The sequence below is a fragment of the Lutra lutra genome, chromosome 8 (assembly GCF_902655055.1).
Source record: "Lutra lutra chromosome 8, mLutLut1.2, whole genome shotgun sequence".
In the NCBI taxonomy this organism is placed as follows: domain Eukaryota; kingdom Metazoa; phylum Chordata; class Mammalia; order Carnivora; family Mustelidae; genus Lutra; species Lutra lutra.
Genome location: NC_062285.1, coordinates 96188862 through 96213970, shown reverse-complemented (window position 1 = coordinate 96213970; position 25109 = coordinate 96188862). Strand labels below are relative to the sequence as shown.

The window sequence follows — 25109 nt, the reverse complement described above, 5'->3', positions numbered from 1 at the left end:
TGTGTATTCATGTTTGAAAATTTTTCATAAGTAAATTTCAAACTGCTAGATCAATTTGTAGCTGCTCTTACTTGATATTTTAATTCTTTGGTTACACTTCGTATTTTAAAACGTTACTTCCCCAGAGATGTTGTTGTGGGGAAAAATAAAACACAGAACAAATGAAACACAAAAAAATCTTAATAAAGGGCAGTAGGTAGTCATATGACATATCAGAAAGTAAACATTTAAAAACTTTAAATTCTTTCCACTTTACGTAGAAGAAGTTGATAGGTAATAAAACTTAACAACCCAAGGGTCTTTTTTTTTTTAAAGATTGTATTTATTTGACAGACGGAGATCACAAGTAGGCAGAGAGGCAGGCAGAGAGAGAGGAGGAAGCAGGCTCCCTGCTGAGCAGAGAGCCGGATGAGGGGCTCCATCCCAGGACCCTGGGATCATGACCCGAGCTGAAGGCAGAGGCTTTAACCCACTGAGCCACCCAGGTGCCCCACAATCCAAGGGTCTTAAGACTGACTTTAAAAGACAATTTCACATAGATATTAGCAAGTAATATTAAATAGTATATCAAAAGGTTTGTGACCAGTAGATGCATGGGTCAAATCTATTAATTAATCCATCTTATTTGTGGGTTAAAAAAAGGAAAAAGCAACGTGAATACCTTGACAGATGCCAAATGTCACTTGATAAAAAATAACTTTATAAATTAGAAATAGAAGAATATTTTGCCAATATAATAGACTATCTTGTTGAAACCGATAGCAAAGTAACTATTGAGAGATATTCCTTCAAAATCGAGAAGATAAAGGCACCTGGGTGGCTCAGCTGGGTGGGCATCTGACTTCAGCTCAGGTCATGTTCTCAGGGTCCTGGGATAGAGCCCCACATTGGGCTACATGCTGAGTGGGGAGTCTGCTTGTCCCTCTTCCTATTCCCCCCTCCACTGCTTGCTCTCTCTCTCGAATAAATAAAGTCTTTAATAAAAAAAAATCCAGAAGATGAAAAGAATTTCTGTAATTATTCAACTTTACTTTGAAAGTTCTAGCTATTACATAAAACCAGAAAAAGAACTAAGTAGTAATAAGTATGGAAAAAACATCAAAGTCAGTCATCACTATTTGTAGATAGAAAAATAAAACAATCAATGGAAAACTATTAAAATTAGTAAGTTCAGGGGCGCCTGGGTGGCTCAGTAGGTTAAAGCCTCTGCCTTCGGCTCAGGTCAGGATCCTGGGGTCCTGGGATAGAGTCCCGCATTGGGCTCTCTGCTCAGTGGGGAGCCTGCTTCTCCGTCTCTTTCTGCCTGCCTCTCTGCCTACTTGTGATCTCTGTCTGTCAAATAAATAAATAGGGGCGCCTGGGTGGCTCAGTGGGTTAAGCCGCTGCCTTCGGCTCAGGTCATGATCTCAGGATCCTGGGATCGAGTCCCGCATCAGGCTCTCTGCTCAGCAGGGAGCCTGCTTCCCTCTCTCTCTCTCTCTCTCTCTCTCTCTCTGCCTGCCTCTCTGTCTACTTGTGATCTCTCTCTGTCAAATAAATAAATAAAATCTTTAAATAAATAAATAAATAAAATCTTAAAAAAAAAAAAAACTAGTAAGTTCAATAATAGCTAAGTATATGATAATCTTCCTACATGTGCATGTCACTTGGTTGGAATTAAACAGTGTTTGTAGAATGAATAAATTAAAAGATTGAAAAGACGTTAGAAGTATTTTAGGTGAAGAGCAGATTAACAGACGTGTATGACTGAAATCATTTACTATAAAAATGTGTATTTATTTTCACTTTTGATTCATTTATAGTTGCTTCAAACATATAATCAGAAAATAAAAAGCAATTAAACCCCCAAAGAGTACCTGGTGTCTTTATGATTTTAAAGGCATATTTTTACCACATCTTTAAAGAACAAGTAGTTTCCATGTTCTTTAAACAGAGTATGGAAAAATGATGGGAGATATATGATCTTGTTCTGGAGAACTAATATAATTCAGACACCAAAACTGGATAAGGATAAGTAACAAAAAAAGAAAATACATTTGCGAAAGTTCTCAATAAAATAATTAGCTAATAAAATATAGTAGTCTATTTAAGAATATATCATAACAGAGTTTATCCTACTTGAAGATAACTCATTAGGAAAATGCAAGCCACTACATTAATAAATTAAAGCAGATATTCATCACATCTGAGGGGTGCCTGGGTGGCTCAGTGGGTTAAAGCCTCTGCCTTTGGCTCAGGTCATGATCCCAGGGTCCTGGGATCAGGTCTTGCATTGGGCTCTCTGCTCAGCAGGGAGCCTGCTTCCTCCTCTCTCTCTGCCTACTTGTGATCTTTCTGTCAAATAAATAAATAAAATCTTTAAAAAAAAAAAAAAAAAGAAAAAGAAAAAAGAACCACAAAATACATTTTAAAAAATTTTTTTAAAAATAAAACACTTCTGGGGCGCCTGGGTGGCTCAGTGGGTTAAGCCGCTGCCTTTGGCTCGGGTCATGATCTCAGGGTCCTGGGATCGAGTCCCACATCGGGCTCTCTGCTCAGCAGGAAGCCTGCTTCCCTCTCTCTCTCTCTCTGCCTGCCTCTCCGTCTACTTGTGATCTCTCTCTGTCAAATAAATAAATAAAAATCTTTAAAAAAAAATAAATAAATAAAAATAAAAATAAAACACTTCTGATTGTATTCAATACCCATCCCAACTCTTAACTGGTTAAGACAGAAAAAAAAAAAAAAAACACCCTTAATATACAATAAAACAAAAGCATTTTTTTAAACAATTTTTCTTCTTTTAGATTTTATTTATTTGACAGACAGAGATTACAAGTAGGCAGAGCAGCAAGCAAAGAGAGAGAGGAGGAAGCAGGCTCCATGCTGAGCAGAGTCTGATGCAGGGCTCAATCCCAGGACCCTGGGATCATCTGCCAAAGGCAGAGGCTTTAACCCACCGAGCCACCTAGGCGCCCCAAAACAAAAGCATTCTTATCAAAAGTCAGGAATAAGAAAAAAATGTCTATTACTAATACAATTCAATGCTGTATGGATGCTCCTAGTCAATGTTATAAGGCAAGTAAAAGAAATAAGAGATTAAAAGGATTAAAGGAAACTTACTATGTGTAGACAATTAGTGCCAATGTAGAAAACTCAATAAAGTCAAATGAAAAAATCAACTAGAGCTAGTAAGAGTTCAGAAAAATGGCTAAATATGAGCTCTAAACACAAATCATTAGCCTATTTTACAGTAATAAATAATTAGAAAGTGTAATACGAAGAGTCCATTCACGACACGATTCATATAGACTTTATTATAGAGACAAGTACAGATTTATATAAACTATAAAAAAATCTAAATAAATGGAGAAGGTGGAGAGATGGGGTAACTGGGTGATGGACATTTAGGAGAGGAAGTGATATATAATGAGCACTGGGTATTATATAAGGCTGATGAATCACACACCTGTACTTCTGAAACCAATAATACATTGTATGTTAAAAAAAACTAAATAATTGGAAAGATATGCTATGATCATAAGCAGATTCAACATGTAAAGATGTCACTTCTCCCCAGATTTACAAATTGAATAGCCACTTCAATAAATATCCCAATAGGACTTTTAAAAAAATAAAAATTGCAAAGTTCATTTGGAAAAAAGTGTGCAAAAATGTATTTTTAAATGAGGGAGACTTATCTTGCCAAATACCAAAACTTCTGAATTAGAGACTCAGCTGTATAATATTGGTTTTCAAATAAATCAATCAATAAAAGAGAAAGAAGATACATGTATAAATATGACAAATACATTTGTTTGATAAGTGGTGTTGGGACTAAATGGATATCCATCTGAAAAAAGTTAAATCTCTTTCTTACTTCAGAGACAAAATTAACTCTAGGTGAACTCCAAGAGCTTATTATGAAGAAAATGAGATTTGGGTTTAGAAGAAAACACTGGAGAATATTTTATTTTATTTATTTATTTATTTTTTAAAGATCTTATTTATTTGACAGACAGAGATCACAAGTAGGCAGAGAGACAGGCAAAGAGAGAGGAGGAAGCAGGCTCCATGCTGACTGGAGAGCCTGATGTGGGGCTCAATCCCAGGACCCTGAGATCATGACCTGAGCGGAAGGCAGAGGCTTTAGCCCACTGAGCCACCCAGGTGCCCCTGGAGAATTACTTTAAAAATAGGTAGGAAAGGCCTTCCTTAACAAGACACAAAATAATGAATGACAAAGGAAAACCTGACAGATGGGAACACAAAAAAGGGAAATGTCTGCTTGACAAAGACTCCTTAAAGTTGAAAGACAAGTAACAGAAGACTATCTTTAACATATATGAGGAAATAATAATTGGAAAATGAGTAAAGGATATGAATATACAATTTGTATAAGAATATTAATGTTTGGGGCGCCTGGGTGGCTCAGTGGGTTAGGCCGCTGCCTTCGGCTCAGGTCATGATCTCAGGGTCCTGGGATCGAGTCCCACATTGGGCTCTCTGCTCAGCAAGAAGCCTGCTTCCCTCTCTCTCTCTGCCTGCCTCTCCGTCTACTTGTGATCTCTCTCTGTCAAATAAATAAATAAAAAGTCTTTAAAAAAAAAAAAAAAAAGAATATTAATGCTTGGGGCGCCTGGGTGGCTCAGTGGGTTAGGCCTCTGCCTTCAGCTCAGGTCATGATCCCAGTGTCCTGGGATCGAGCCCCGCATCAGGCTCTCTGCTCCGCAGGGAGCCTGCCTCCACCTCTCTCTCTCTGCCTGCCTCTCTGCCTACTTGTGATCTCTGTCTGTCAAATAAATAAATAAAAATCTTAAAAAAAAAAAAAAAAAAGAATATTAATGCTTTAGGGGCACCTGGGTGGCTCAGTAGGTTAAGCCACTGCCTTCGGCTCGGGTCATGATCTCAGAGTTCTGGGATAGACCCCCACATCGGGCTCTCTGCTCAGCAGGGAGCCTGCTTCCCCCTCTCTCTCTCTGCCTGTCTCTCTGCCTACTTGTGATCTCTGTCTGTTAAATAAATAAATAAAATCTTAAAAAAAAAAGAATATTAATGCTTAAGAATGAATAACACTCCACCTTCCTAAAGATCAATGATATGCATATTAAAATAACACACTTTTCCTCCAACTGGCAACATCAAATGATTGATATTAAACATTTTCACCCACCATCAGCATATTCCATTGGGAAGGCAATATGACAATCTCTATCAAACTTTGACCCAACAACTCACTTCTAGAAATGTAGAAAATTTTGGAATATACAGATAAATATGAAGAATGTTCATTGCATTATTGACTGGTATAGCAGAAATACTGGAAACAACCTAAATACGTTCATCAGAATGAAAAAATTACGGTTCACTTATACTCTAGCATACTATGAAAAAATAAGCTAAATCTACATGAACTGACATGAAAAAAAATACAAATATTGATGAATAAAATGGAAAATCACTATAATATATAACAGAAATCATACTATACATTAAAAAAAAAAAAAAGCAACTATGTTGGGGCACCTGGGTGGCTCAATCGTTAATCATCTGCCTTCGGCTTAGGTCATGATCCCAGGGTCCTCGGATGGAGCCCTGCTTCAGGCTCCCTGCTTAGTGGGAAGCCTACTTCTCCCTCTCCCACTCCTCCTGTTTGTGTTCTTCTCTCACTGTGTCTGTCAAATAAATAAAATCTCAAAAACAAAACAAAAACAAAAACCAAAAAACTATGTGTATGTATAAACATATAAGGATACACAGAAAAGTGGTAGCAGAAAGACTGAAGAGTAAGAGAGATAAAAGAGGACTTCTACATTTTACTCTATAATATAAATTGATATTCAATCATTTTACGAGATTATCTTTACTTGTAAAAAAAATTTTTTTTGAAGATTTTATTTATTTATTTGACAGAGAGATCACAAGTAGGCAGAGAGGCAGGCAGAGAGAGAGGGGAAAGCAGGCTCCCCGCCGAGCAGAGAGCCTGACCCGGGGCTTGATCCTAGGCCCCTGAGATCATGACCTGAGCCGAAGGCAGAGGCTCAACCCACTGAGCCACCTGGGTGCCCCTTTACTTATAAAATTTTTAAAATGAAGAAACTCAAGATGGTCAAAAATAAAATTCTATTACTAAAAACCATTTTAATTTTTAAATATTTATAGAGGAAAAAATTAATCTTAAGCTTACAGTAACTGCAAATGTATTTTCCTCTTCTAATGCAGACTGTACTCTGTCTCTGAGGAAAAATAACACAAAATAAAAAAGCCTTAATTTATATATGAAATCACCTCTTAAACTACATATATACACAAACTTGTATTCTAGTCAGCATAAATGAATGAGTTTCCAGTCAAACTTAATCATTCTTTAAAAACAAAGTTATAAGCAATAAATATCTTCTGGATCTGATATTGAGACCTGAACAAAACTGATACTAAAAATACACAGTGCAAAAATTCTTTCTTGGCTACCTACTAATGCACACACCTAACTTTTTAATATAATGTTTTTATATGGCAAAAATTAAATAATCTGATTTCCTCTCAAGATTTTCTCATCATGATAAAAAAGCAACAGAATGAGAGCCAAAACTCTTCTGAGAGCAAGAATCTGAAAGCAGGAAAACATGGTTAACTTCTTTCAAACTGATGCTTGACATAAAGTCTGTTTTTCAGTTCTTTTTCTTGTCTATCCTCTCCTAAGTATTCAAGTATTTTCAGCACTTTCCTTAACCATTATACATATATTCTTGGGAGCTACCGGCTTTGTGACCTAGTATTTCCCTCTTCAATGATCTAATGACAAGGCATTCAAAATGATAAATATCAAAAATAGCAGAACCTGTTTCCAAACACATACTACTTTCACTTTTGTCTATTCGTTACTGTGTGTTTATTTTACTGAATCAGTCCTACAGAATTTTACCTATACAGAGAAGCCAGCAGCCTCCACGTGACCATCTCCTGTTGAAGAAGCCAGAGCATACTGGCTGTTTTTGAGAACTTCTGAAGCCCAGGTGTTGCTCGGCTCACTATTTTACTCAGTATGTTCACCTGACATAAAAACAAAAGAGATTCTCTTTCATTCTAAGTCATAACTTTGTGGTCTTCAACTGCATGGTGCTAAAACTAAATATATACGTATATAAACATACACACACACACACACACACACTGTATTATAAATTGTTCCTGCCTACCTATTGCCTTTTTTAATTGAATGAAATAAAACATTCCCACCAGAAACAGCCTTTGAAGTAAGGTATGCTTATTTGAGTATTTATGTAAAAGTTCTAATATACTCTAGAGTCAGATTCAACAATAACAGCCATGGGTATATTTTTTTCATCTTATATACCTACTCAGAAGACAAGCAAATTCTAACCTATACATGACAAAATCATAACATGAACAGCATGGCAATGAAAATTAAAAATATCTTCAAATTATGACAGAAAACTTAATACCATATAACAAATCAAGAAAAACATTTTAAGATTGGTACGGAGGGATGCCAGGTGGACTCAAGTCGGTTGGGCCTCTGACTCTTCATTTCAGCTTGGGTCATGGTCTTGGGATCAAGCCCCTAAATCAGCTCCACGCTGCATGTGACGCCTACTTGGGACTCTCTCTCTCCTCTCACTTCACCCCTCCCCTTTATTCCCCCCTCAAACCCACGGGTGAGCACTCTATCTCTTAAAAGAAGAAAAAAAAAAAAAAGATTGGTACTAAAACATTGTCATTTCTAACCAAAACTTAACTAAAATCCCTCCTTGTTCTAAAACAGTAGTTCTTAACCTTTTTCAGGTTGAGGCACGTGTGAAAATCTAATGAAAAGTGTAGATGGTCTCTCCAGAAACACACATAAAATTGTTTATCAGAAAGTTTAAGGACACAGGGTAAAGGAAACCTTTCTCAAAGGTTATGAATAGTACCTTCCTTATCTTATCAAGGGGAACTAGGAAACAGGAGCTCCCTCATTCAGAAGATGAGGAATTGCTACCATGCAATTTTTCTCTCCATTTAAAAAGCATTCACAAAGTAATGGCATTCTTATCTTTTTTTTTTTTAAAGATTTTATTTATTTATTTGACAGATCACAAGTAGGCAGAGAGGCAGGCAGAGAGAAAGGAAGGGAAGCAGGCTCCCCGCTGAGCAGAGAGCCCGATGTGGGGCTCGATCCCAGGACCCTGGGATCATGACCTGAGCCGAAGGCAGCGGCTTTAACCCACTGAGCCACCCAGGCGCCCCATGGCATTCTTATCTTAAGGGCAATGTTTAATAACAGTGTTATCTGTACTTCTCATTATTACATTTTCTATTGGAATCCTAACTCCAGTAATGCACTAAGTGATTACTGCTTTTGTTATTTAATGAAGCTACTGCTTATAGAGCAATTCAGAGACTGATTACTCAAACAGTATTAAATGCTCAAAAAATATTGGCTATTATTTCAATCATTCTTAAATGCAATAGTTATTTTTAATGTAATCTCTACACCCAATGTGGGGCTAGAACTCAAGATACCAAGATCAAGAGTTGCATGCTTTTCCAACAAAGCCAGCCAAGCACACCTCCTTTTCCTTTTCCTTTTTTTTTTTTTTTTTTTAAATAGACTTTTATTTACAGGCGCCTCACTGGCTCAGAAAATTAAGGAGCCAACTCTTGGTTTTGGTTCAGGTCATGATCTCAGGGTTGTGAGATGAAGCCCCATATCAGGCTACATCCTTGGCATGCGGAAGGAATCTGCTTGAATTTCTTTCCCCTTCCCTCTCTTCATCCTTTCTTTGCTACTCCCCCAGCTCACATGTGGACTTGCTCTCTCTCTAAAATAAATAAATAATACAGTAAAAGACACAGTTTTTTCAAGCAGTTTTAGGTTCACAGCAAAACTGAGTGGAAAGTACAGAGTTCCCAGTACTTTCTGACTCCACGTGTAACTTCGCCCCTTACTATCAATATCTAGTACCAGAAGAGTACATCTGCTACAGCAATCAATGACCAACACTGACCTGTCATGATCATCCTGAAGTCCACAGTTAATATTAAAGGGTTCACTCTTGGTGCAGCATATTCTGTTGTTTTTTTTTTTTTTTTCTTAAGATTTTATTTGTCAGAGAGAGAGAGCACAAGCAGGAGGAGCAGCAGGCAGAGGGAGAAAAAGGCTCCCCGCTGAGCTAGAAGCCCAATGTGGGACTCAATCCCAGGGCCCTGGGATCATGACCTGAGTGGAAGACAGATGCTTAAACAACTGATCCACCCAGGCATTGGTGTTGTATATTCTACGGGTTTTGACAAATGTATAACAGGTATCCACATTATAATCTCGTACAGAGTAGTTTCACTCACCCCAAAACCCACCCAGCTCCACTTTTCATCCTTATTTTCTCCATCCCTGGGCAACCACACGTCTTTTTATTCTCTCCAAGTTTTGCCTTTTCCAAAACGTCATATAGTTGGATTTAAACAGTATGCAGCTGTTTCAAAGTGATTTCTTTAGCCTAGTAATATGCGTTTAGGGTTCATTCTTGTCTCTTCATGGCTTGATGGCTTATTTCGTTTTAGCATCAAACAATATAGTCTTTAAGTACCACGGTTATTTATCCATTCACTTACTAAAGGACATCTTGTTTGCTTCTAAGTTTAGGCAATTACAAATAAAGCTGCTATAAACATCTATATGCAGGTTTTTGTGTAGGCATAAGTTTTTAATTAATTTTGGTAAATACCAGAGTATGAATGTTGTTGAATCATAGGATACGAGTATGCTCAGTTTTGTAAGAAACTGAGAAACTGTCTTCCAAAGTGGCTATACCATTGTGCATTCCCATCAACAATGTATGAGAGCTACTACTGCTCCACATCCTTGCCCGCATTTAGTGTTGTTAGTGTTTGGGACTTTTGCCATTCTAATAGGTGTACAGTGACAGCTCATTGTTTTGATTTACAATTCCATAATGACACACAATGTTGAACATTTTTTCATATGCTTATTTGCCATCTGTGTATCTTCTCTGGTGTGCTGTCTATTAACATAGTTTGTCTTTTTTTTTTTTTTTTTTTTTCTTTTTTAAAGTAGGCTTCATGCCCAGCATGGAGGCCAACACGGGGCTTGAACTCACAACCCCGAGATCAAGACCCGAGCTAAGCTAAGAGTTGGACACTTAACCCTAAGCCACCCAGGAGCCCCATGTCCATTTTTTAATTGGTCTGTTCATTTCCTAATTGTTGGATTTTAAGAGTTCTTTGTATATTTTGGATTTTCCTTTTTTTTTTTTTTTTTTTTTTCTTTTAAAGCAGCAGAATCCTTTGGTTTCCAAATAAATCTTTTATGGAACTTCAATATGTAAAAAGCAGAGCTGCTCTGGCTAATGTCCCAACCATGCCACCCCTGCCACTACACCCCTAAGATATCCCCTTTAAATACAGTATGGAAATTCACAGGTTGAGGCTGTTCAAAAAACTAAGAGTACTGAAGTCTGACCAAACTAACTTAGTGCGAAATAAACTTACCTGACAACTACAAATGTTTTCATACTCTTCTACAAGGTCAAAAACTGTAGATGAAGAGTGCTTTAAAAAAGACTGCAGGAAATCAGAATACATACTCATGGATGCTAGAACACATTAAAAAGAAAAGGAACAAAAAGTTAAGTGACATATTCCTAGGTAATTCTGTTTCTTTGAACCCTTAAAAACATAGCTACACATCCCTTTTTTTTTCTTCACTTCTGTATTTTCTTAAAAATTTTAACTGTGGTAAGAAAAATACAACAAAATTTACCATTTTAACCTCTTTTATGTAGTTAGTGGCATTAAGTACATTCACACTGTTGTAGAACCATCACCACCATCTACCCACAGAACTCTTTTCATCTTACAAAACTACAACTCAGCATAGCCCAAGCAATCCTAAGAGCAAGAAAGTGGAGGCATCATACTTGATCTCAAACTATACTACAAAGTTTTAGTAATCAGAACAGTATGAGACTGGCATAAAAACAGACAGACCAATGGATGAGTCCAGAAATAAACTCCCACATATACAATCAAATAATATTTGACAGAGGAACCAAGAATACTCAGTGGGGAAAGGACAGCCTTTTCATTTTTTTAAAAAGATTTTATTTATTTATTTGCCAGAGAGAGGGTGAGACAGAAGAGTACAGGTGGAAGGAGCAGCGGGTAGAGGGAGAAGCAGGCTCTCTGCTGAGCAAGAAGCCCAATGCAGGACTCACAGATACTTAATCAACTGAGCCACCCAGGTGTCCCAAGATAGCCTTTTCAGTAAAATGTGCTGGGAAAAGGGTGACCACATACAGAAAAATAAAACTGGACCCTATCTTATACCACTCATAAAAATTAACTTGACATGGATTAAAGACTTAAACATGACCTGAAACTCTAAAATTCCTAGAAAAAAAAATATAGGCAAAGAGCTCTTTGACATTGATCTTGGAAACAATTGTTTTGGATATGACACCAAAGTACAAGAAACAAAAGCAAAGTCAACAAGTAAGACTACGTCAATCTAAAAAGCGCTGTACAGCAAAAGAAACAATTAACAAAATGAAAAAGCAAACATACAACCTCCGGAATGGGTGGAAATATTTGCAAACCATCTATCTGCTAGGAGGTTAATTCCAAAATATATAAAGAATTCATATAATTCATTAACAAAAAAACTCCAGTCTAACTAAAAAATGGGCAAAGGAACTGAAGAGTATTTCTCCAAAGACCTACAAATGGTCAAGAGATATATGAAAAGATGCTCCATGTTAGTATCAGAAAAAACATAAATCAATACAATGAAATTATTGCTTCACACTGGTCAGGATGGCTATCATTAATAAGATAAGAAAAAACAAGTGCTTTTGTGTACTATCAGTAAGAATGTAAACTGGTTCAGTTTACTACAAGAGTATGGAGGTTCCTCAAAAAATTTTAAAAAAGAACGACCATATGAAACAATAATCTCACTTCTGCATATATATTCAAAGGAAATGAAAAGAGGATATCAAAAAGGTATCTGCACTTCTACATTCACTGCAGCACTACTCATAATAGCAAAGACATGGAAACAACCCAAGTATCCATCACGAGATTAACGGGTAAAGAAGTGGTAATACATACAATGGAATATTATTCAGCCATCAAAAAGAAGGAAATCCTCCCACTAGTGACAATGTGGATGGACTCTGAGGACATTACGCTAAGTGAAATAAATCTGACAGAGAAAGACAAATACTATAAGATAACACTTACACATGGAATCTTAAAAATCCAAGATCATATAAATAAAGGGTAGAGGAGTGGTTACAGAGCAAAGAGGTGAGAAAACTGGAGATGCTGGTCAAAGGGTACAAACTTGCGGTTAGGAGATGAGTAAGTTCTGGAAATCTAATGTATAGCATTGATTATAGTCAACAAATCTGAATTATATACAGATTAAAGGTGTTGAGAGACTAGATCTTAAATGTTCTCACCACAAAAAAGAAATAGTATTTCTGTGATGTGAAGGTATGATGGAGGTGTTAGCCAACACTAGTAATCACATTGCAATATGTAAATACATCAACTCAATGTTGTACACCGTAAACTTACACAATGTAGTATGTCAATTATATCTCAATTTAAAAAACCCAAAACTCTGTACCTATTAAACGATTACTCCATTCCTCTTTCCCAGAGTCCCTAGAATCATCATTCTATCTTCCAGGAGTCTGATTACTTTAGGTACCTCGTATAAGTCCAATCATACAGTATTTGTTCTTTTGTCACCTGCGTATTTCATTTGGCAAAATATCTTCAAGTTTCGTTCATGCTGTAATATGTTGTCTGAACTTCCTTACTTTTTAAGGCTGAATAATATCCCAGTATACTATATAACTTATTTATTTATCCATTCATCCATCAAAAGACATTTGGGTTGCTTCTACCTTTTGGTTATTATGAGTAACAGGGCTACCAACAATGATACACAAATTTCTTTGTGATCCTGATTTCATTTTTCTGCGGCATATATCCAAAAGCAGAATTGCTCATCATTCGGTAGTTCTATTTTTTGAGGAATCACCATCTGTTTTCCACAGCACTGCACAATTTTACTTTCCCACCAATAACGCACAAGGGCTCCAATTTTTCCACATCCTTGCCATCACTCGTTATTTTCTTGTTTGTTTGTTTTGACTTGGTAGTATCCTTCCTAATGGGTGTGAGGTGGTCTCATTTCAGTTTTGATCTGCATTTCCCTAATGATTAGTAATGTTGAGCATCATAACATATTAGTATTGGCCATTTTTATATCTTTGGAGAAATGTCTATTTAAATCCTTTGCCCATTTTTAAATTGTGTTGTTTTTTGTTGTTGTTGAGTGGTAGTTCTTTCTACATTCTAGATATTAACCTCCTATCAGATATAAGAATTGCAAATATCCTCCCATTCCATGGGCTGCCTTTTCACTCTACTGATTGTATCTTTTGATGCACAGAAATTTTAGATTTTGATGTAGTCCAATGTATCAACTTTTTTTCTTGTTACCTACAAGTCTTTTAAGAGCCTGAAGATGTGTTAGGTATTAATCTGATCTATCCACAATTACTAAGAAAATGTGAACCAAAATTTAAAATATCTGAATTGCATTTTAAATGCGTAACAAAGGGGCGCCTGGGTGGCTCAGTGGGTTAAGCCGCTGCCTTCGGCTCAGGTCATGATCTCAGGGTCCTGGGATCGAGCCCCGCATCGGGCTCTCTGCTCAGCAAGGAGCCTGCTTCCTCCTCTCTCTCTGCCTGCTTGTGATCTCTCTCTGTCAAATAAATAAAAAATCTTTAATAAAAATAAAATAAAATAAAATAAATGACATTAATTCCCAGTTTTTTTTTAAAAAATGCATAACAAAGAAGCTGAGACAGTTATAACAAGTACTAAGATGACATGGTCTACTCAGGGAAAATACATATACTCTACTAAAGTACTGTATCGTATTTAAGGTCTCATCCATTACGCATACTAAAAATGAACATTTTTTGTATTTTAAAGATTCAGTATAAAGGCTTTCTGAGTCACTCAAAATCTGAGTACTTATTACTGGCAGATACTACAAGGAAGCAGTGGTTACCACCATGTTAAGAGAAGTGCTGTGAAATCAAACTGCTTAGTTTCAAATCCTGGTGCCCTCACTTCTAAGCCAGGTGAACTGAAGCAGGTTAACCACAAAGAGCAGCAGTTTCCTTTCCCCACAAATGGGAATAGTTATTGTAACTCTTTAATGGATTGTTATAGGAGATAATGTTCATGCAGAGGTAAGCACACAGACTCTATTATGTTAGCTTATGATGATGATAAAGTGAAGAACCTCTGTAATAATGACTACACACAGACACATGAAAAGCATACTTTTTTCCAAAAGGGAATGGTAATAACCAACCTAAAACTAGAAAGGTCACAATACTATTTGAAAAAAACAAAACCAAAAAAAAAACAGCATTAGCACCCACATCAAAACATATCAACGGTATTATCTGAAAACTAAACCTAAAAAAAAAGAAACATGTTCTTCCAACAGAACAAATGTGAAAAGAATAAAGATGAGACTAGTCTACTAACCTGACAAGGTATTTACACGGAAGCAAGATGCTCCAGCTGAGAACTCAGGTGAGGTTCTCAACCTTCCAGAGCTACTACATCAAATGACTCAGGCATTACCATACCTAATCAGCTGAACAAAAACTATTTTAATGGCATTCACAAGGAAGAGATAGCTTCCTTCATCTTAGTAAAGGAGCAGGCTACTTCGTTAAAAAGCTCAAAGCCATCTTACCAGCTTCACCAGGGTCATCCTCACGTAACATAACAGCACTCAGAGTTACGTCCTCTGTTACACTGTGAGACTCAGTGTTTGTGAGGGTTCCTGATCGCTGTGACGTGAATGCAGTGGCCCAATTACTGTCATCCAGATTAGTTACCTAAAAAAAAACAAAAAACAACAAACCAGGAAGATATAAAAAAGTAATGAATGAGCTACTGCCATTGAGGGAATAAAGACTTTAATATTGCTAAATTTTTTTTAAACCTCTATATGTATTTTTCATATTTAAGAGATAGCCACAGGCTATTTTGTTAAGGAAATCACAGCTTTCATGACTGTTTTCTTCTTTGTACTACTCCATATATATTTTTTAAAGGCAATAAACATTGCATTTGTACTACTGAAGCTGATATTAACAGGTAAATCCTACTGCTAAGTTCACATCAGTTTTTCATGATTGGGAAATTGTAAGGGACCTATGACGCAGACTTTTCAATATATAAATGGTAGTAAAAGGGATGACGGAAGAAATTACAGATCAAAAGATGAGACATAAAAAAAAAAAGACGAGACATATCAAGCATATGCAATGTGTTTATTTTATTTGAAGCCTAATTTAAACAAACCAACTTAAAAAAATTGCCATAAGGAAATATGAATACTTAATGAAACACAAACAATAATGAAAAAATATACATACAAAATGGAAATTTGAAATGATAAAGGAATTACTGTGTGTGTGTATGTACAGTGTTAGATGTGTTAATAGGAATGTGTTAAAGAAATATATTCTTATGTCTCAGAGACATATACGAAACTATGGGTAAAGTGGTGTGAAATCTGGGAGTTGTAAAGTAGCATAGAAGAAACGCTTGTGGGTGTTGATGAGACAAGATCAGCCATATATTGATAACTGGGCAATGAGAACATACATGGGGGCTTACTCTACTATTTTTGGACATGTATAAAAAGCTAAAAACATGTCCCTATTTTTAAAATTCACCTTTATTTAAATTCCATCTTTTTAAGCCAGAGAAAGCTATCCAAAGGTTTAAAAATTTTATCTTTATTTAAAAAAAAAATTGCCTTTATTTAAAATCCAGGCACAAGCAACAATAAAAATGTATATTTAAACCCATTTTATAATAATCAATACATATTTTCTCTGTCCTGGGTTTTAAGACAGTAAGAATTTTACTATTAATCTTGTAATTCTGAAACAGTAAATAATAAGACATCTTCTTTTGTTTAAACCCAGATGTAGTCAATTCACTCATGTTTTCAAGCAACACGGCCAAAATAAACCAGATTCATATGCAGAGTAAAACTGTTCATTGGCTAGATCACTGTTAGACATTAACACAAAATCTGTAAGACAACAATAAATATTTTAAAGATTAAGACAGGAGAGATTTAACATGCAAAACCATTCTTCAGAAAACACCTAATCTAGACAATTTCAAGTGTGTGTAAAAATCCCTGTGCCTTTTTAATAAGCAAAGAGGCAAACATAGAAGGACCATTTTTATCTTGTTTTTAAGCACTAAACTAGCCATCATACTCTACTACTCCAACAGAACTCTTCTGTTTCTGTCTCAGTTAGATACAATCCTTTCTTTTTCTAGAGGATATTTTAAACACCTAGGTCAAGTCGATCTGTATTAGTTTATATGATATTTCAATATATATTCAATTTTCAATACTGTACCACAGTAATTCCTGAAGAGCATCTCATGTACTTTTCCCAACATTTCCCTTTTCTTTCCTTTAATGCAGCGTCTCTCTTCCTTATGCTACTCTTCATCCATTACTCTTGGCTTCCGACTCTTCTATGCTTCAAAACAGGGCTCAGCTTTTATAGCTGTCAGCAGCCCACCAATTATTTCTTAGGATCAGCAGACTATCAGATTAACACAATCTATCTACATCTAAATGCTTTTGGCGTCACAGCTTCCACCTGTGACATGAGATGCTTCAGGTTTGTTTTCTGAAAGCCTAACCTAAAAATTATTTCAGTCTCTATCACCTAGTTACTCTTTTGATGACTATGACTTCAAATCTCACTAAAGGCTTTTCAGCTCAATACTTTTATATGAAGAGAGAAATTTTCAGCCCTGCTTTCTACATACCATAGATAGGTTTCCCAAGAACCCTGAAGACTGTGTAAGCCGGGGAGACCTGCCTCCTGTTCCAAGAATGCAGGAAACATCTGGATGCCTTAGTGAGCTTCGGCCAGGTGGAGTAACTACAAATAAGAGGTCAGTAAAAAGAACCTAAAGTGCATGAACAGTGATCATGAAAACAAAACAATTAAACAAACAATAATAACCTGTCTTTTTTTTTTAATTTTTAAAATTTATTTAAGTAATCTCTACACCCAAAGTGGGCTCAAACTCATAACCCCAAGATCAAGGGTCACATGCTCTACTGAGTCAGCCAGGTGGCCCCAATAACTTTGTTTTCAATTACATAGATTCTAACCAAGTAAATACTTTAAATATTAACATTTCCGTGATATGAAGACTTAACTTATTTTTCTAAGTTTCAGCTTTTGGTACTACTGAGCCCATCAGGAAAAATTTTTACTGCAAATAGAGATGCTTTCGTTAAAACATAACCAAGTGGTTAAAAAAAAAAGGACATGACTAAGTCTATGGATTCTTCATATTCTAATTTTATAAAGCATTCTGAAGAGGCCATTTAGTGTACAGGGCATAGGCTTTGAAGTATAAAATCACTGCTTGAATTCTGATTCCATTACTTACATATTTACTCAGCCATGCTATCCTTACTGAATAGTTTGTCCAAGTCTCACTTTGTTTTGGCAAAATAGAGATAATAATTATGTTACAGTGACTGTGTATTTATGTAAAGTACAGTACCTTGTACATGATAAGAGTTCAACAAATAGTAACTTGTAGTCATTATTATTTGTTCTTAATTATTGATATTGTAACCAAAGATTACATTTATTATGTGCATTGTTCAGTCTTAACCTACAGCTACCATCATTATTATTAAATGCTTTAAAGGCAAAAAAATCTTACAAGGTGGTCGAAATGAACTGGGAGTCCGAGGGATAACCTGGTTTCTCGGTGTAGTAGTAGCAAAAATTTCATCTTGGGATGGCCGAACTATAGGAAGCATTAAGAAAAGTTTTCCACATAGAAAAGATACCACTAAAGATCAAATTAACCATATTTACACTACATAAAATATGTGAATACATATTTTTTATGGCTACCATTTTGTCTACGCAAAGAGAAAATAACTCCCTCTACCATTTAATTTTGCAGATATCAGTCTTGGATTACTTACTACACATGGTCCTTACATTTCTAGTTTAAAAAAAGGATATCTAATCTCAGCAGAAGCTACAATATGATAGTAAAACAGAACGTCCTATTTTCAGGGTAACACAAATCTTAATCTCCCTGAATTTCAGCATTTACCAAACATACCTGGGAACTTAAAAAATTTAATTCCACAGCATTTTATTGTATAGCGAGTTTTAGTATATCTCATAAAAAGAAAATTCTATAATCCTGATTCCAAGCATATGGCAACTTGTATAACAACACTTACAATGAAAAGGATACTTAAAACTCTTTTTTGAGCACTCTGTTTCCGTGCAGTCCGAGTCACCTCTGCCTCCCGGATCACAGGGGATGACATCTCGCCATAGCCACTCCTTTAAAATAATGTCATTAAATTCATGTGAATGTAGCATTTGCAAAGAACTTTATCATGACTGGAGCAAAGGACCCTGGGTCACTCAAGGTATAGATCATCCTAGGAGCCAAGTCTTTGATCTTTTGGTTGACAGTGCTGTTTCCAAATCTTGGTTATCCTTCAAAGTCCCTCCCAAATTCTTCCTGCACAGGCATCTTTGAGTTTCTAGTACTCACTATATTTGCCTATGGAATGATTTCAACACTAGGAATCTATAACACCGTTTCACATAATTGCTTCAGGAAGGCAGGTATTTCCTCTGTTAATTTGAGGAGTTCCCTAAAATTGCAGGAACTATCTCTTACAAGGATCTTCTGTAGTTTCCAAAATGTTTCAAACCAGAAGTACTATGAAAAATTCTGTTGTTTGGACCGGCGTGACGGCTAAGTAAAAAAGAATTCTAGTAACTTGGAAAGAAATGATCCTTCAAGTTGTTTTTCCGCAGAGTACACTAATGGTGTCTCTTGTCTCAGTACTATTGCAGTCACAGTGCCCATGATTTCCCACCATTCTCAGTCCAAGGTCTAGAACATAAATTATGTGAATTAAAAGACCTGTATTTTGAGACAAGAATCTAATATGCTTTTCCTCCACTTAAAACCTTTGGTAGCTCTGAGGCCTATGGAATCTCTCTAGATTACAGAATCAAGTCCAAATTTCCTTTGCTTTTTACAGCCTAACCCTAACTTACCAGTTCAGCCTTATATTCAGCAACCAACATCCCCACACAAACACATATTACATATGACCATTAGACTACACAGCACATTCCTTTTCATATTCTTGCACCCTGTGCACATGTTGTTTCTTCTACAGAGGCCTACGTTTGCCCCCTTGATCCACCCAGTGAACACTTAACTCACCAGAAAGAGCCACCTGGAGTCTCTAGACACATTGATCCAGGTTGGCAACTTGGTTCTTCTATTTATTAGCTTCCTAACTGTGACCAAGTTCTTAAGCTCTTTTAGCCCCAGTGTCATCTATGAGAAGAGGATCATAGTACCTATCCTCAAAGATAGGAAAATTAAATTAGCTAGTAATATATTGAAAGTGTTTAAGGTACTCAGTGTTGGCTACTATTATTCAGACTAACTAGAAAGTTACTTCCTTTGAGAATTCTTTTTTTTTTTTTAACATTTTATTTATTTATTTATTTGAGAGAAGAGAGAGACAGTGAGAGAGAGCATGAGCGAGGAGAAGGTCAGAGGGAGAAGCAGACTCCCCGTGGAGCTGGGAGCCCGATGCGGGACTCTATCCCGGGACTCCAGGATCATGACCTGAGCTGAAGGCAGTCGCCCAACCAACTGAGCCACCCAGGCGCCCTCCTTTGAGAATTCTTCCTGCTACTTCCCGTGGCAGGTAGACTTAACCGCATCCTCATTTTCTATTCTCATAGAACAGTCAAAACACATCACTTTGCAACCCTCGGATGCCTCCTCCACTACACAACCAATTCCCCGTGGCCAAGAACACAGAAAAACTCACCTATGTCGTACGTGGCTAACATAGTGTCAAGGTCATTGAAAAAATTCAATTCAGTAACTCTGATGCTGGAACTTGGAATCAGAAAGTCTGAGTTGAGAACCCAGTTCCGTCACTGACTGGCTTTGTGATCTCGGGCAGGTCACTCAGCATCTCGAATGCCGGGCCACGTCCTATCCCGCCCACCCGAGGAGCGAAAAATGCACGAAAACACAAAACAGATGGCCGAGCTGCCCTGAGACGGTCATTACCGTCTATATCCACCCCGACCCAAGCGGCCTTTCCTCCACCATCTACAGTGACCCCCAGTCCGGGTAAGGAGTCCTAAGGTAAAACCCGGGCCCTCCACGGCTTCCTCTGAGAGTTGGGTTTCGCCTATTTCCTTCCACCAACAAGCAGTAGGGGCAAGTCTCCGAGCTTAGACAGTACCACCTGAACTGACCTGTCCATGGGCGCAGCCTTCTTCAACGAGAACCTCGCAAACTCCACTCCAGTTTAATCAACCCGCTTCAGCCTTCCCGCTTTCCGGAAGCAAACCCTTTGACCCGGAAGCATGTCCTAGAAAAGCCGCCCTAGAGGAAAAGAGGGAGGGAGGGAAGAAATAGCTTTCTCTTCCAGCGCACGCGCAACCACTTCCGCCTACAGCCTCAGGTCCGTCCTGCGCAGGCGCGAAGGCTATGGAAGAGCGTGAAGGCGCCAGGCTGGGCGGGGCAGGGGGCGGTGCCTGAGGGGGTCGGTCCGGCGCGGAGGCGGGGCGGCCACTTTGCCTGACGGGTATTTGCAGGCGTGGTCCAAGCGCCAGGTTATCTTAAAGAGAAACTTGAAATATGTTGACAGTCTAGGGAAATGTGTGCAATCATTTCCTGGTATTCTTAGTAAGAAGGAACCGTGGACTGGGAATTCAGACGTGCAGACTCTGCCCTCCACCTCAGGGGTCCCTGTCAGTCTCGCTGTACTCACCTTGTTTGAATTGTAATGTAAACCCCCTACAGTTCTTGAAATTCTTTCCCATAACGGTTATTTTTTACTTGATATTTTTCCCTATTGAGGAGAAAAGGGTCAGCTGTCCTAAAAAGCATAAAGAGTGATATGTAAGTGATGAATCACTAAATTCTACTCCTGAAACTAATAGTACAGCATACTGCAATTAACTTAAATTTAAATAAAAATTTGAAATAAACATACAAAAAAAAAGGATAAAGGGTGATGGTATTGCCCTCTATTTCAAAGTACCCCTATAGGCAAAAGTAGTATATTCTGGCCCTGAAGGAATAAGTTCAAGTTTTGCCTTACCTGTTTATATTCTGCTGCAATCCTAGGTAGTGTACTGGAAGGCCTCTTATACTGGATTCCCACTAAAAATCACATGACATTTTGGGGGAAAAAAGTGAATTTGGGCTCTAGGCTTGCACCATTACCCCCTCATAGAGGTAGAATAGAGGTAACACCATCAGAGTTATCTCAAAGATAAACGAGATGCCAAATGTATGCTTCACATAGTAGTCCTCAAATTCTCCTCTTTCAGAAACAAACCATAAGAGACTCTTAACAATAGAGAACAAACTGAGGGTTGCTGGAGGGAGGTGAGTGGGGGATGGGCCAGATGGTTGATGAGTATTAAAGAGAGCACTTGTTGTGATGAGCACTGGGTATTGTATGTAAGTGGTGAATCACCTAACTCTACTCCAGAAACCGATCTTGCACTATGTTCACTAACTAAAATTTAAATTTAAAAAAGTCTCCTCTTTTAATAACCTATTTGATGAGTCCAGCTCTTGTGCTCTCTCACTCTTCTTGTCTCCTAATATTCCTGTACAAAAGTGCACCTGTTCTTTTATAGAAAGTGGAATCTGGTCCTAACGATTTTGTGGTGCTAGAGCAAATTTATTCACAGTGTGAGCCAGGGGTTCAGATTCTTGCCATGTGTCCCCTGGAAATTGAATTCCAATGTGTTCTATTCATATAATGTATTTGAAGTGACTGACCATAAGACATACAATAAGAAGGAAAAGCAGTTTGGGCAAAGGATTAGCCCAATGTTCAGTTCATAGGCAAAGAGAAAATGCTTGTTGAAGAGTGCAGGGAGGGTTTTGGACACACTTAATTAGTAGGCATGAACATCATACTACCCCCAAAATATTTGAAAATATATTCACTTGATTACCTGCTTTAAAACTATTGGGAATAGGGGTGCCTGGGTGGCCCAGTGGGTTAAGCCTCTGCCTTCGGCTCAGGTCATGATCTCAGGATCCTGGGATCGAGCTCCCCGTTGGGCAGGGAGCTTTCCCCTCTCTTGCTCTGCCTGCTTCTCTACCTACTTGTGATCTCTGTCAAATCAATAAATAAAATCTTTTTAAAAAGTACTTTAAAACTATTTGGAATAAGCTCCCTGTGTGGTGCATATTGTATATATTCTAACTTTATTTTTAGAGGTCCTGATTTCAATGATAGAAATTCACTATTGTTAACTTAAGCAAAAGGGAATTTACTAGAAGCCTATCAGAAACTCACAGAATTGTTAAGAAGCTGGAGAAAAGGCTTGGGAACAGCTGCACAGGAGCTAAAGACCAAGAAACAGCAATCCCAAGAGCACTCAGACCCAAACTGTCTGATCTGGAGCACTCTTTCCTCTCCCGTACCCCCAAGAAAAACATGACTTGTTTATCCCCTCCCCAACTTTTAATTTTGAAAACTTTCAAACCAACGTTAAAGCTGAAAAACAGCACAATAGGTGTCAATACAATGTAGGAAAGTTGTTAGGGTTCAAAGCCGACGTCCAAGAAAGAATTCTTGAGACATCTCTGGTGCAAAAAGGTGGTTTTATTAAAGCACAGGGACAGAACCCACAGGCAGAAAAAGCTGCACTGGGGTTGTGAGGAGGGAATGATTAGATAGTTTCAAGTTGGGAAGGAGTTAGGGATAGCACAAGCCTCCAAGGTATTTTGGAAACAAGGTTTCTAGCACCCTGAGGGGGCTAGCTATGTTAGGAAAGGTCACTTATCATTCTCTAGTGGACCAAGTGCTTGGAGAATGATTCCTAAGATGTATCTTGTTGGGGGCGGGGGGTGCAGTGTAAAGATAAAGGAATGTTCCAAAGGAATTTTTATAAAGTAGACTTACAGGATCCTGGGGGGAGGGGAAGTCAAGCTAAGATTGCCTTTTGCCCTTAGCAAAATATTAACATTGAAGCAGCTGAGTCCGTAGGGGAATGTCACTCTGCCTGTTTCAAGGACTTGTCTGATGCTTAACTGACTGAGCCACCTAGGCAACCACGGGGGTTAATATATTCTGTACCTATAATCATTTAGGTTTACTAAATTACTAACATTTCCTCACAATTGCTTGCTCTTTTTATTTTTTGCCTGAACCATTTGAACGTTAGTTGTAGACATCTTGACACTTCACCCCTAAGTGCTTCAGAAGGCATCTCCTGAATCAAGAAAAAGACATTCTTCTACCTAATACAGTAAACACTCAGAACATCTAACATTGACAGAAAACCATAATTAACATATTCAGTTTCCTCCATTGTCTCAATAATGCTATTAAAAACTGCCCTCCTCCCAAACAGGATCAAATGGAGGATTAGGCATAGTTGTCCACTTTGTTCTACTTTCATTTAGAATAGTCCTCCAGAATCTCAGACCAAGTTTGCAGGATATTCCTCAATTTTGGATTTGCCCCATTATTTTCTCATGATAAGCATTTAAAAGAAAAATTTTTTTGGGAGGACAAGGTGCAGGAGTACTACATTGGTATTGTTGAGTGTTTCTTACGATCGCATCAGATGGCACGTGAGGTCAGTTTGCCTCTGTTGCATAATCTGCCTTTTTTTTTTTTTAAAGATTTTATTTATTTATTTGACAGAGAGAAATCACAAGTAGGCAGAGAGGCAGGCAGAGAGAGAGGAGGAAGCAGGCTCCCTGCTGAGCAGAAAGCCCGATGTGTGGCTCGAACCCAGGACCTGGGATCATGACCTGAGCCGAAGGCAGCGGCTTAACCCACTGAGCCACCCAGGCGCCCCTGCCTGACTTCTTTCCTCCCTCAGAAGAAAGCATTCTTACACCTGGTTCTTCTTTCTGGCTGTCGTCTTTTCAGTCTTTCCCTTCTCAGCTCAATTTCTCTTTTGGTAAATTGTAAGCAGCTGGTTAGTGGTTTTCTTACTCTGAATCCATGTGACTTCTACCTGAGTGTCACATCTCAGCTCCACCACTTCCTAGCGATGTCATGTTGAGTGCAAGCACATGCCTCAGTTTTTCCTTTTGGGTGTAATAATAGCGCTAGATCATAAGGTTGTTATAAAAATATAATGAGTTAATATGTGTAAAGCCTTAGAACAGCACTAGGCATTATAATATGTATGGCATATTATATATGTCCAAAAATGATCTTATTCTTGCTCTAATAATAATTATCAGTTCATTTGGCAACATCAAACTCAAGACATAGTGATAGAGGCATTAGCAACATGGATTGAATTGGACCAGTCCTGATCCTGTTTCTTCTGTGATGTTGTAGTAACAGCAGAAGCATTTTTCCCTGTCTAGATCAAGAGCTCAAAATAATTAACTTCATACTGAATAATATAAATTTGACTGTTAAGTCTCCTTTTGTTCTCCACAGAAAGCAGTTCAGGGGATCTAATCCTGAAGAAGCCTTTACTCATCCATTCACAATTTTTTATTAAATGTCTACTATGTACTGGGCACTGTGCTTGCACCTGGAAGATATACATTGGGGGGAAAAGGAACATTCACTCATTAAAAAAAAAAAAATCATGTAAGGTTACCTACTCAAACGTAGTTATTTGGTCATAACATGGATAACATAAATATTCTAAATTACTATTGTAGTTACCAAATAAAATCTGGTTATTATTTTCTTAAAATACTCTTAGTGGGGTGTCTGGGTGGCTCAGTTGGTTAAGCGATGGCCTTCAGCTCAGATCACGATCCTGGAGTTCCAGGATCAAGTCTTGTGGTGTGGCGGGCTCCCTGCTCAACGGGGAGTCTGCTTCTCTCTCTGCTTCTCCCTCCCCCTTTCCTGTTCTCTTTCTTTCTCTCTCAAATAAATAAAATCTTTAAAAAATAAAATAAAATACTCTTACTTA

General features: G+C 37.7%; 2 protein-coding genes across 7 annotated transcripts in view; both read right to left on the bottom strand.

The window, feature by feature from the left end:
• The window catches only part of NUP107 (nucleoporin 107), a 52710-nt gene extending 32104 nt beyond the window's left edge, over window positions 1-20606 (bottom strand). The window contains exons 1-9 of one of the 6 annotated variants that reach the window (XM_047742767.1): window positions 20442-20606; window positions 19381-19497; window positions 18385-18476; window positions 17833-17919; window positions 16915-17030; window positions 14798-14942; window positions 10492-10595; window positions 6905-7032; window positions 6167-6215 (exon numbers count right to left, since the gene is read on the bottom strand). In XM_047742767.1, coding sequence (XP_047598723.1) covers window positions 6167-6215; window positions 6905-7032; window positions 10492-10595; window positions 14798-14942; window positions 16915-17030; window positions 17833-17919; window positions 18385-18476; window positions 19381-19412 — 753 coding nt within the window. In that variant the 5' untranslated portion in view covers window positions 19413-19497; window positions 20442-20606. Of the gene's footprint in view, window positions 1-6166; window positions 6216-6904; window positions 7033-10491; window positions 10596-14797; window positions 14943-16914; window positions 17059-17832; window positions 17920-18384; window positions 18477-19380; window positions 19516-20002; window positions 20152-20441 lie in introns of those variants that run through there. The other 5 variants (XM_047742768.1, XM_047742769.1, XM_047742770.1 and 2 more) reach the window with 5 other exon arrangements.
• Window positions 1-25109, bottom strand: part of MDM2 (MDM2 proto-oncogene) — a 198706-nt gene that overhangs the window by 114853 nt on the left and 58744 nt on the right. The window lies entirely within an intron of this gene.